This window comes from Mobula birostris, chromosome 5 (assembly GCF_030028105.1).
Source record: "Mobula birostris isolate sMobBir1 chromosome 5, sMobBir1.hap1, whole genome shotgun sequence".
Taxonomy (NCBI): domain Eukaryota; kingdom Metazoa; phylum Chordata; class Chondrichthyes; order Myliobatiformes; family Myliobatidae; genus Mobula; species Mobula birostris.
In genome coordinates, this window is record NC_092374.1 from 78,829,422 (window position 1) to 78,843,059 (window position 13,638).

Sequence of the window (13,638 nt, forward strand, 5' to 3'; positions counted from 1 at the left end):
GGAGAGCAGCCAGATGTCTTGGTACATACTGGTATGAATGACATAGGAAGGAAAAGTAAAGAGGTCCTGAAGAGAGAATTTAGAGAGCTAGGCAGAAAGCTGTGAAGCAGGACCTTCAGGTAGTAATTTCTGGTTTGCTACCTGTGCCATGAGCCAGTGAGGGTAAAAACATGAGCAGTTACTCTATTGGGAGTATTCTATAGGCCCCCTGGTAGCAGCAGAGATACAGAGGAGCAGATTGAGAGGCAGATTTTGGAAAGGTGTAAAAATAACTGGGTTGCTATCATCGGTGACTTTAACCTCCCTAATATTGATTGGCACCTGATTAGTTCCAAGGGTTTGGACGGGGCAGAGTTTGTTAAGTGTGTCCAGGACGGATTCCTGTCACAGTATGTGGACAGGCCAACTAGGAGGAATGCCAAATTAGATCTAGTACTAGGTAATGAACCGGCTCAGGTCACAGATCTCTCAGTGGGTGAGCATCTGGGGGACAGTGACCACCGCCCCCTGGCTTTAGCATTATCATGGAAAAGGATAGAATCAGAGAGGACAGGAAATTTTTTAATTGGGGAAAGTCAAATTATGAGGCTATAAGGCTAGAACTTGCGGGTGTGAATTGGGATGATGTTTTTGCAGGGAAATGTACTATGGACATGTGGTCGATGTTTAGAGATCTCTTGCGGGATGTTAGGGATACATTTGTCCTGATGAGGAAGATAAAGAATGGTAGGGTGAAGGAACCACGGGTGACAAGTGAGGTGGAAAATCTAGTCAGGTGGAAGAAGGCAGCATACATGAGGTTTAGGAAGCAAGGATCAGATGGGTCTATTGAGGAATATAGGGAAGCAAGAAAGGAGTTTAAGAAGGGGCTGAGAAGAGCAAGAAGGGGGCATGAGAAGGCCTTGGCGAGTAGGGTAAAGGAAAACCCCAAGGCATTCTTCAATTATGTGAAGAAAAAAAGGATGACAGGAGTGAAGGTAGGACCGATTAGAGATAAAGGTGGGAAGATGTGCCTGAAGGCTGTGGAAGTGAGCGAGGTCCTCAATGAATACTTCTCTTCGGTATTCACCAATGAGAGGGAACTTGAAGATGGTGAGGACAATATGAGTGACGTTGATGTTCTGGAGCATTTTGATATTAACGGACAGGAGGTGTTGGAGTTGTTAAAATACATTAGCACAGATAAGTTCCCGGGGCCTGATAGAATATTCCCCAGGCTGCTCCACAAGGCGAGAGAAGAGATTGCTGAGCCTCTGGCTAGGATCTTTATGTCCTCGTTGTCCAAGGGAATGGTACCGGAGGATTGGAGGGAGGCGAATGTTGTCCCCTCGTTCAAAAAAGGTAGTAGGGATAGTCCGGGTAATTATAGACCAGTGAGCCTTACGTCTGTGGTGGGAAAGCTGTTGGAAAAGATTCTTAGAGATAGGATCTATAGGCATTTAGAGAATCATGGTCTGATCAGGGACAGTCAGCATGGCTTTGTGAAGGGCAGATCGTGTCTAACAAGCCTGATAGAATTCTTTGAGGAGGTGACCAGGCATATAGATGAGGGTAGTGCAGTGGATGTGATCTATATGGATTTTAGTAAGGCATTTGACAAGGTTCCACACGGTAGGCTTATTCAGAAAGTTAGAAGGCATGGGATCCAGGGAGGTTTGGCCAGGTGGATTCAGAATTGGCTTGCCTGCAGAAGGCAGAGGGTGGTGGTGGAGGGAGTACGTTCAGATTGGAGGGTTGTGACTAGTGGTGTCCCACAAGGATCTGTTCTGGGACCTCTACTTTTCGTCATTTTTATTAACGACCTGGATGTGGAGGTAGAATGGTGGGTTGGCAAGTTTGCAGATGACACAAAGGTTGGTGGTGTTGTAGATAGTGTAGAGGATTGTCAAAGATTGCAGAGAGACATTGATAGGATGCAGAAGTGGGCTGAGAAGTAGCAGATGGAGTTCAACCCGGAGAAGTATGAGGTGGTACACTTTGGAAGGACAAACTCCAAGGCAGAGTACAAAGTAAATGGCAGGATACTTGGTAGTGTGGAAGAGCAGAGGGATCTCGGGGTACATGTCCACAGATCCCTGAAAGTCGCCTCACAGGTGGATAGGGTAGTTAAGAAAGCTTATGGGGTGTTAGCTTTCATAAGTCGAGGGATAGAGTTTAAGAGTCGCGATGTAATGATGCAGCTCTATAAAACTCTGGTTAGGCCACACTTGGAGTACTGTGTCCAGTTCTGGTCACCTCACTATAGGAAGGATGTGGAAGCATTGGAAAGGGTACAGAGGAGATTTACCAGGATGTTGCCTGGTTTATAAAGTATAAGCTTTACTCTTTGGAGAGAAGGAGGATGAGAGGAGATATGATAGAGGTGTACAAGATAATAAGAGGAATAGATAGAGTGGATAGCCAGCGCCTCTTCCCCAGGGCACCACTGCTCAATACAAGAGGACATGGCTTTAAGGTAAGGGGTGGGAAGTTTAAGGGGGATATTAGAGGAAGGTTTTTTACTCAGAGAGTGGTTGGTGCGTGGAATGCACTGCCTGAGTCAGTGGTGGAGGCAGATACACTAGTGAAGTTTAAGAGACTACTAGACAGGTATATGGAGGAACTTAAGGTGGGGAGTTATATGGGAGGCAGGGTTTGAGGGTCGGCACAACATTGTGGGCCGAAGGGCCTGTACTGTGCTGTACTATTCTATGTTCTATGATGATTTGACAGATAAACGCGTGGCTGAGAAGCTGGGTACAGGGGGCAGGGCTTCAGCTTCTTGAATCATTGAGATCTCTTCTTGGGGAGGTATGGCTGATACAAAAGGGACAGGTTGCACCTAAACCCGAGTGGGACCAATATTCTCGCAAACAGGTTTGTTAGAGCTATTGAGGGGGGTGTTTAAACTAATTTGGCAGTTGGGTGGGAACCAGAGTGAAGGGACTTGAATTTGAATTGAATTTATTTAAATCTTACATCTGTCCCACAATGTGAGGGAGTAAAAATCTTTGCATTATGACTCCGTTGCAATGTACAGACAGGTGAATTTATCAGTGTGAGTCTTGGAGAAAGAAGCTGTCCCCTAGGGGAGATTCTTAACAATTTCTTTTCTTCGGTATTCACTAAGGAGAAGGATATTGAATTGTGTAGGATAAGGGAAACGGGTAGGGAAGTTATGGAAACTATAATAATTAAAGAAGTAGTAGTACAGGAGCTCTTAAGGAATATAAAAGTGGATAAGTCTCCAGGTCCTGACAGGATATTCCCTAGGACATTGAGGGAAGTTAGTGTGGAAATAGCAGGGGCTCTGACAGAAATATTTCAAACGTCATTAGAAACGGGGATGGTGCCGGAGGATTGACGTATTGCTCATGTTGTTCCATTGTTTAAAAAGGGTTCTAAGAGTAAGCCTAGCAATTATAGGCCTGTGAGTTTGACATCAGTGGTGGGTAAATTGATGGAAAGTATTCTTAGAGATGGTATATATAATTATCTGGATAGACAGGGTCTGATTAGGAACAGTCAACATGGATTTGTGCGTGGAAGGTCAGTTTTGACAAATCTTATTGAATTTTTTGATGAGGTTACTAGGAAAGTTGATGAGGGTAAAGCGGTGGATGTTGTCTATATGGACTTCAGTAAGGCCTTTGACAAGGTTCCACACAGAAGGTTAGTTAGGAAGTTTCAATCGTTAGGTATTAATATTGAAGTAGTAAAATGGATTCAGCAGTGGCTGGATGGGAGACACCAGAGAGTGGTGGTGGATAACCATTTGTCAGATTGGAGGCCGGTGACTAGTGGTGTGCCCCAGGGATCTGTGCTGGGTCCAGTGTTATTTGTCATATACATTAATGATCTGGATGATGGGGTGGTAAATTGGATGAGTAAGTATGCAGATGATACTAAGATAGGTGGAATTGTGGATAATGAAGTAGGTTTTCAAAGCTTGCAAAGAGACTTAGGCCAGTTGGAGGAATGGACTGAAAGATGATAGATGGAGTTTCATGCTGATAAATGTGAGGTGTTACACTTTGGTAGGACTAATCAAAATAGGACATACATGGTAAATGGTAGGGCATTGAAGAATGCAGTAGAACAGAGGGATCTAGGAATAATGGTGCATAGCTCCCTGAAGGTGGAATCTCATGTGGATAGGGTGGTGAAGAAAGCTTTCGGTATGCTGGCCTTTATAAATCAGAGCATTGAGTATAGGAGTTGGGATGTAATGCTGAAATTGTACAAGGCATTGGTGAGGCCAAATTTGGAGTATTGTGTACAGTTCTGATCACCGAATTATAGGAAACATGTCAACAAAATAGAGAGAGTACAGAGAAGGTTTACTAGAATGTTACCTGGGTTTCATCACCTAAGTTACAGAAAAAGGTTGAACAAGTTAGGTCTTTATTCTTTGGAACATAGAAGGTTGAGGGGGGACTTGATAGAGGTATTTAAAATTATGAGAGGGATAAATAGAGTTGACGTAGATAGGCTTTTTCCATTGAGAGTGGGGGAGATTCAAATAAGAGGACATGAGTTGAGAGTTAAAGGGCAAAAGTTTAGGGGTAACTTGAGGGGGAACTTCTTTACTCAGAGAGTGGTGGCTGTGTGGAACGAGGTTCCAGCAGAAGTGGTTAAGGCAGGTTGATGTCGTTGTTTAAAGTTAAACTGGACAGCTATATGGACAGGAAAGGAATGGAGGGTTATGGGCTGAGTGCAGGTCGGTGGGACTAGGTGAGAGTACGAGTTCGGCATGGACTAGAAGGGCCGAGGTGGCCTGTTTCCATGCTGTAATTGTTATATGGTTATATAGTCTGTTGGTCCTGGCCTTAACGCTGTGGTACCATTTGCCAGATGGACGCAGCTGAAACGGTTTATGTTTGACTGGTTATGACTGGTTATGACTGGTGTCCCCAGTGATGTTCCAGGCCTTCTTTATATACCTGCTGCTATAAGTGTCCTGAATAGAGGGAAGTTCACATCGACAGATGCGCTGGGCTGTCTGTACCGCTCTCTGCAATGCCCAGTGATCAAGGTCGGTTCAGTTCTCGTATCAGGTGGTGATACAGCTGAACAGGATGCTCTCAATGGTGCCCCTGTAGAAGGACTTGAGGATTTGGAGGCTCATGCCAAACTTCTTCAGTCGCCAGAGGTGGAAGAGACACTGTTGTGCTTTTTATTGCCACACAGCTGGTGTGTACAGTCCAGGTGAGCTTTTCAGTGATGTGCATACCAAAGAACTTGAAACTACTCACCCTCTCAACTCAGTCCCATTGATGTTGATCAGGGTGAGTCTGTCTCAGTTCCTCCTATAATCCATGATCAGCTCTTTTGTTTTCTGAACATTGAGGGAGAGGTTGTTATCTTGGCACCACTTAGGATAGTACGGGTTGTAAAAAAAGCAAAGACAGTGTGCAGTCAGACTGTCAGGAAGGGCAGGCAGATGATAGGACATAATTGCAGCCAGCAGAGTGAATAGTCATAGTCATACTTTATTGATTCTGGGGGAAATTGGTTTTCGTTACAGTTGCACCATAAATAATAAATAGTAATAGAACCATAAATAGTTAAATAGTAATATGTAAATTATGCCAGTAAATTATGAAATAAGTCCAGGATCAGCCTATTGGCTCAGGGTGTCTGACCCGCCAAGGGAGGAGTTGTAAAGTTTGATGGCCACAGGCAGGAATGACTTCCTATGACACTCCGTGCTGCATCTTGGTGGAATGCGTCTGTGGCTGAATGTACTTCTGTGCCCACCCAGTACATTATGTAGTGGATGGGAGACATTGTCCAAGATGGCATGCAACTTAGACAGCATCCTCTTTTCAGACACCACCGTGAGAGAGTCCATTTCTATCCCCACAACATCAATGGCCTTACGGATGAGTTTGTTGATTCTATTGGTGTCTGCTACCCTCAGCCTGCTGCCCCAGCTCACAACGGCAAACATGATAGCACAGGCCACCACAGACTCGTAGAACATCCTCAGCATCTCCCGGCAGATGTTAAAAGACCTCAGTCTCCTCAGGAAATAGAGATGGCTCTGACCTTTCTTGTAGACAGCCTCAGTGTTCTTTGACCAGTCCAGTTTATTGTCAATTCATATCCCCAGGTATTTGTAATCCTCCACCATGTCCACACTGACCCCCTGGATGGAAACAGGGGTCACCAGTACCTTAGCTCTCCTCAGGTCTACCACCAGCTCCTTAGTCTTTTTCACATTAAGCTGCAGATAATTCTGCTCACACCATGTGACAAAGTTTCCTACCGTAGCCCTGTACTCAGCCTCATCTCCCTTGCTGATGCATCCAACTACAGCAGAGTCATCTACATATATGCATATCAGTGCATTAGGGATGCAGCATCAAAAAAGTAGCAAATACAGTACTCAAATTGTTATATCTCAATACATGGAATACAAGAAATAAGGTGGATGATCTTGTTGCACTTTTACAGATTGTCGGGCATGATGTTGTGGCAATCACCGAATTATGGCTGAAGGATGGCTGTAGTTGGGAGCTGATATCCAAGGTTGCATATTGTTTCGAAGGGATAGGAAGGTAGGCAGAGGGGGTGGTGTGGCTCTGCTGGTAAAAAAAAATGGTATCAAATCATTAGAAAAATGTGACATAGGATCAGAAGATTTTGAATGCTTGTGGGTTGAGTTAAGAAACTGCAAGATTAAAAGGACCCTGATGGCAGTTATAATACAGGCCTCCAAACAGTAGCTGGGATCTGGACTACAGATTACAATGGGAAATGGAAAAGGCATGTCAAAAGGGCAATGTTCTGGCAGTCATGGGAGATTTTAACATGCAGGTTGATTCAGAAAATCAGGTTGGTAATGGATCTCAAGAGAGTGAATTTGTTGAATTGGCTTTTTAGAGCAGTTTGTCATCGAGCTTATTAGGGGATCAACTATACTGAAATGGGTGTTATATAGTGAACTGGAGGCAATTAGGGATCTTAAGGTAAAAGAACCCTCAGGAGGCAGTGAACACCACACTATTGAGTTCAACTTGAAATTTTGTTAAGGAGGAAGATAAGTCTGACGTTGCTGTATTTCAGTACAGTAAAGGAAATTACAGTGGTATGAGAGATTTGTTGGCCAAAGTAAATCGGAAGGCGATGATGGCAGGGATGACAGCAGAGCAGCAATGGCTTGAGTTTCTGGGAAAAGTGAGGAAGGTGCAGGGTAGATGTATTCCAAGTGGCAAAGTACTCAAGTGACAAAGTAGTACAACTGTGGCTGAGAAGGTAAGTCAAAGCTAATGAAAAAGCAAAAGAGAGGGCATACAACAAAGCAAAAAAAATAATAGCAAGATAGAGGATTGGGAAGCTTTTAAAAACCTACGGAAAGCAACTAAAAGAATTGTTAAGAGGGAAATGATGGAATATGAAAGCAAGCTAGCGAACAATATCAAGGTGGATAGATGAAGTTATTTCAAGTATATAAAAAATACGTTTGTAAAGGAGAGATGAGAGTGGATGTAGGACTGCTAGAAAATGAGCCTGGAGAAATAATAATGGGGAGATGCCAGATAAACTAAATGAGTATTTTACATCAGTCCTCACTGTGGAACACACCAGCACTGTGCCAGGTGTTGAAGGGTGTGAGGCAAGAGAAGCAAGTACAGTTACTATTACAAGGGAGAAGGTGCTCAAAAAGCTGAAAGACATAAAGGTGCATAAGTCACCTGGACCAGATGACCTGCAATCTACAGTTCTAACAGAGGTAGCAGTAGAGATAGTGGAGGCATTAGTAATGATCTTTCAAGAACCATTGGACTCCAGCATGGTTCCGGAGGACTAGGAAATTGCAAATGTCACTCTGCTCTTTAAGAAAGGAGGGAGGCAGCAGAAAGGAAATTATTTAGACCAGTTAGCCTGACCTCAATGGTTGGGAAGGTGTTGAAGTCAATTGTTAAGGAGGACGTTATGGAGTACTTGGTGATACAGGAGAAGATGAGACAAAGTCAGCATGGTTTCCTCAAGGGAAAATCTTGCCTGACAAGCCTGTTCGAATTCTTTGAGGAGATTACAAGTAGGATAGGTAAAGGGGCTGAATGTTGTATATTTGGATTTTCAGAAGGCCTTTCACAGAGTGCCACACAAGCTGCTTACCAAGTTAAGAGTCACAGCTATCCGGACTATTTCTCTTCTCACCCTGTCTCTTGTAAAAACGCCATCCCCTTCTCGCAATTCCTCCATCTCCGCCGCATCTGCTCTCAGGATGAGGCTTTTCATTCTAGGACGAGGGAGATGTCCTCCTTTTTTAAAGAAAGGGGCTTCCCTTCCTCCACTATCAACTCTGCTCTTAAACGCATCTCCCCCATTTCACGTACATCTGCTCTCACTCCATCCTCCCGCCACCCCACTAGGAATAGGGTTCCCCTGGTCCTCACTTACCACCCCACCAGCCTCCGGGTCCAACATATTATTCTCCGTAACTTCCGCCACCTCCAATGGGATCCCAACACTAAGCACATCTTTCCCTCCCCCCGTCTCTCTGCTTTCCGCAGTGATCGCTCCCTACGCGACTCCCTTGTCCATTCGTCCCCCCCATCCCTCCCCACTGATCTCCCTCCTGGCACTTATCCGTGCAAGCGGAACAAGTGCTACACATGCCCTTACACTTCCTCCCTTACCACCATTCAGGGCCCCAAACAGTCCTTCCAGGTGAGGCAACACTTCACCTGTGAGTCGGCTGGGGTGATATACTGCGTCCGGTGCTCCCGATGTGGCCTTTTATATATTGGCGAGACCCGACGCAGACTGGGAGACCGCTTTGCTGAACACCTACGCTCTGTCCGCCAGAGAAAGCAGGATCTCCCAGTGGCCACACATTTTAATTCCACATCCCATTCTCATTCTGACATGTCTATCCACGGCCTCCTCTACTCTAAAGATGAGGCCACACTCAGGTTGGAGGAACAACACCTTATATTCTGTCTGGGTAGCCTCCAACCTGATGGCATGAACATCGACTTCTCTAACTTCCGCTGATGCCCCGCCTCCCCCTCGTGCCCCATCCGTTATTTATTTATATACACATTCTTTCTCGCACTCTCCTTTTTCTCCCTCTGTCCCTCTGAATATACCCCTTGCCCATCCTCTGGGTTCCCCCCCCACTCCTTGTCTTTCTTCCCGGACCTCCTGTCCCATGATCCTCTCGTATCCCTTTTGCCAATCACCTGTCCAGCTCTTGGCTCCATCCCTCCCCCTCCTGTCTTCTCCTATCATTTTGGATCTCCCTCTCCCCCTCCAACTTTCAAATCTCTTACTCACTCTTCCTTCAGTTAGTCCTGACGAAGGGTCTCGGCCTGAAACGTCGACTGCACCTCTTCCTAGAGATGCTGCCTGGCCTGCTGCGTTTACCAGCAATTTTGATGTGTGTTACCAAGTTAAGAGCCCATGGTATTACAGAAAAGTTACTAGCATGGTTACAGCATGACTGAATGGTTGGATCCACTAAGTGGGAATAAAAGGATCTTTTTCTGGTTGCCTGCCAGTGACAAGTGGTGTTCCGCAGGAGTCGTTGGGACTGCTTCTTCTTATGCTGTTTATCAGTGATTTAGATGATACAACAGAAAGCTTTGTTGCCAAATTTGAGGTGATACGAAATTGGTGGAGGGGCAGGTAGGGTTGAGGAAACAGAAAGGCTGCAGAAGGACTTAGACAAAGTAGGAGAATGGGCAAGAAAGTAGCAAATGAAATACAATGCTGGAAAATGCATTGTCACACACCTTTGGTAGAAGAAATAAATATGCAGAATATTTTTTAAACAGGGAGAAAATCCAAAAACCTGAGATGCAAAGGGACTTGGGAGTCCTTGTGCAGAACACCTAAAGGTTAACTTGCAGGGTGAGTCAGTGGTGAGGAAGGCAAATGCAATACTAGCATTAATTTCAAGAGATCTACAATATAAGAGCAGCGATGTGATGCTGATGCTTTATAAGACATTCATGAGGCCTCACTTTGGGTATTGTGAACAGTTTCAGGCTCCTTATCTAACAAAAGGTGTACTGGTATTGGAGATGGTTCACAGGATCTTCACAGGATGATTCCGGGAATGAAAGTGTTATCACATGAGGAACGTTTGATGGCTCTGGGCCTATACTCGCTAGAATTTAGAAGGGTGAGGGGGTGGGGGGATATCACTGAAACCTTTCCAATGTTGAAAGGACTAGACAGAGTAGATTGGAAAGGATGTTTCCCAGGTGGGGGAGTGTTGGACAAGAGTGTACAGCCTCAGGATAGAGGGGCATCCATTTAAAGAAAAAGATGAGGAGAATTTTTTTAGCCAGAGGATGGTGAATTTGTCACCACAGGCACCTGTGGAGGCCAGGTTATTGGGTGTATTTAAGGCGGAGACTGATAGGTTCTTCATGGGCCATGGCATCAAAGATTATGGGAAAACGTCCGGGGAGTGGTGCTGAGGAGGAGAGAAAAAAGGATCGGCCTTGATTGAATGGCGGAGCAGACTCGATGGGCCAAATGGCCTAATTCTGCTCCTATATCTTATGGACTTGCATCTTGGTTTCAATAAGGTCCCCCCTCATTCTTCTGAATTCTAGTGAATACAGGCCCAGAGTCATTAAATGCTCTTCAAGTGACAAACCATTCAATCCTGGACTCATTTTTGTGAACCTCTTTTGAACCCTCTCCAGTTTTAGCACATCCTTTCTAAGATAAGGGGTCCAAATCTGCTCACAATACTCCAAATGAGGCCTCACCAGTGCTTTATAAAATTTCAGCATTACATGCTTGCTTTTATATTCTAGTCCTCTTGAAATGAATGCTGAAATTGAATTTGCTTTCCTCACCACAGACTCAACCTGCAAATTAACCTTTAGGGGATCCCACAAAAGGACTCACATGTTCCTTTGCACCTCAGTTTTTTGTATTTTCTCCCATTTTAGAAAATAGTCAACCCTTTAGTTTCTTCTACCAAAGTGCATGACCATACACTTCCCGACACTGCATTTCATTCGACATTTCTTTTCCCTTTCTCTTAATCTAATTCTGCAGCCTCTCTACTTTCTGAAAACTACCTGCCCCTCCACCTACCTTCATATTATCTGTAAACTTTGCAACAAAGCCATCAATTCCATCATCCATATCATTGACATATAACGTAAAAAGAAACGGTCCCAACACAGACCCCTGTGGAACACCACTAGTCACTGGCAGCCAGCCAGAAAAGGTTCCTTTTATTCCCACTCTTTGCCTCCTGCCAATCAGTCACTGCTTTAACCATGCTAAAATCTTCCCTGTAATATCATGGGCTCGTAGCTTGTTAAGTAGCCTCACGTGTGGCACCTTGTCAAAGACCTTCAGAAAATCCAATTACACAACATCAACTGATTCCCATTTGTCTAACCTGCTTGGTATTTCTTCAAAGAATTCCAAAAGAGTTGTCAGGAAAGATTTTCCCTTGAGAAAACCATGCTGACTACTGCCTATTTTATCATGAGCTACCAAGCACACTGCGATCTCATTCTTAATAATCGACTCCAACATCTTCCCAATTACTGAGGTCAGACTAACGGGCCTATAGTTTCCTTTCTTCTGCTTCTCTCTCTTCTTGAAGAGTGGATGACATTTGCAATTTTCCAATCTCCGGAACCATTCCAGAATCTAGTGATTCTTGATAGATCATTAATAATGCCTCCACGATCTCTTCAGCCGCCTCCTTTAGCCCTCTGGGGTGCACACCATCTCGTCCAGGGGTATTATTTACTTCCAGGCCTTTCAGTTTCCAAAGAACCTTCTCTCTAGTTATGGTAACTTCACATACTTTCTGCCCCCTACACCTGGAACTTCCACCATATTGCCAGTGTCTTTCACAGTGATGGCTCATGCAAAATATTTATTCAGTCTGTCCGCCATTTTATTGTCCTCCATCACTACCTCTCCAGCATCCTTTTCCAGTGGTCCGATATCCACTCTCAGCTCTCTTTTACACTTTATGTAACTGAGAAAACTTCTGGTATCCTCTTTAATATTATTGGCTAGCTTACTTTCATATTCCATCTTTAACTTCTTAATGACATTTTTAGTTGCCTGTTAGTTTTTAAAAGCTTCCAACCCACTAACTTCTCACTAATTATTGCTCTATTATATGCACTCTCTTTGACTTTATGTTGGCTTTGACTTTCCTTGTTAGCCGTGGTTATGTTTTCTTTACTTTAGAATACTTCTTCTTTGGAATGTATGTACTGTACCCTGTGCCTTCCAAATAGCTTCCACAAATTCCAGCCATTGCTACTCTACTCTGGGCTCTCACAACCAGACTATGTAACAGTTTCTTCCCCCAAGCCATCAGACTCCTCAATACCCAGAGCCTGGACTGACACCAACCCACTGCCCTCTACAGGGCCTATTGTCTTGTTTATTATTTATTGTAATGCCTGCACTGTTTCGTGCACTTTATGCAGTCCTGGGTAGGTCTGTGGTCTAGTGTAGTTTTTGTGTTGTTTTACGTAGTTCAGTGTAGTTTTTGTATTGTTTCATGTAGCACCATGGTCCTGAAAAACTTTGTCTCATTTTTACTGTGTGCTGTACCAGTAGATATGGTCGAAATGAAAATAAAAAGTGACTTGACTTGACTTGATTATCAAAGTACATATATGTCATCATGGGCAACCCTGATATTTGTTTTCCTGAAGGCATACTCAGTAAATCCAATAACCATAATAGAAACAATAGCTTGTCCTTGCAGCCCTTCTTGAATAAAGGCACAACATCAGTCATCCTTCAACGTTGTGGTACCCAGCCCATGGTTAATAAAGATTTAAAAAATCTCTGCAAGGGCCACAATATTCTGTTCTCCTGCTTCACACAATATTCTAGGATATACTTGGTCAGGTACTGAGTAATTATGAAACTTAAAACTCTGCAAGCATAATGAATGAGATGGTTAACAAAACCCAAAATATACTTTGCAAGTGGTTATCCTTGTCACCTTGCATTTCCACGAAGGTTAAATAATGTTAAACAATTTCTATCCTGATTTAACAATCAATTTGGAAAGCACAGGCTAAAATGCATATATTATTAAACTTACCATCCATTGTTTCTTCTCTTTTCTTCAGCTCTTTGTACTTTTGATTACGCTCTCCTAAGAAAATGATAGCCAGTCTGTCATTCACTTCACATCAATAACTAATGTAAAACAAAATATTTCCTCTGTGGCAATGCCCTGCAATGCATAGGTTGTGCAACATACACAGGTTGTGCAACATACACATTTTCTTTTTGCTGGTTCTGTGGGAGTAAGTTCATTGGACTGACAGGCATTTCAGGAAGTCTTTCTCAATGAACAAATATAACAGGCCATTAAATAACTGTTTTAAGAGCTGGAGTGTTGGATTTTAAGAAAGATCTTCTGGTCTGGATGGATGACTGAAGATGGGTGGGTACATTTGAGCCACCAGGAATAAAACAATGTTGGACATGCTAGTCGAAAATTTTACCACCTGGCCACGCCAAGAATTCTGAAAGCTCACTGAGGCTGTTATAGAAAATAATAATCAAAGTTCCAGACAGAAGTACTTAAGAGGTCATACTTATATTCACTTATATCAAAAAAATCTATCACGACTTTTGTGGTTTGGCGACCAGCAACAGTTTAATTTTGCACTAAAACAAAAT

General features: G+C 43.7%; 1 protein-coding gene across 1 annotated transcript in view; it reads right to left on the bottom strand.

Annotated features, from left to right (window-relative positions):
* ift74 (intraflagellar transport 74) overlaps nt 1–13,638 on the bottom strand; it is a 243,963-nt gene that overhangs the window by 77,225 nt on the left and 153,100 nt on the right. Inside the window, exon 13 of the mRNA XM_072258230.1 lies at nt 13,052–13,105. Coding sequence (XP_072114331.1) covers nt 13,052–13,105 — 54 coding nt within the window. The remainder of the gene's footprint in view (nt 1–13,051; nt 13,106–13,638) is intronic.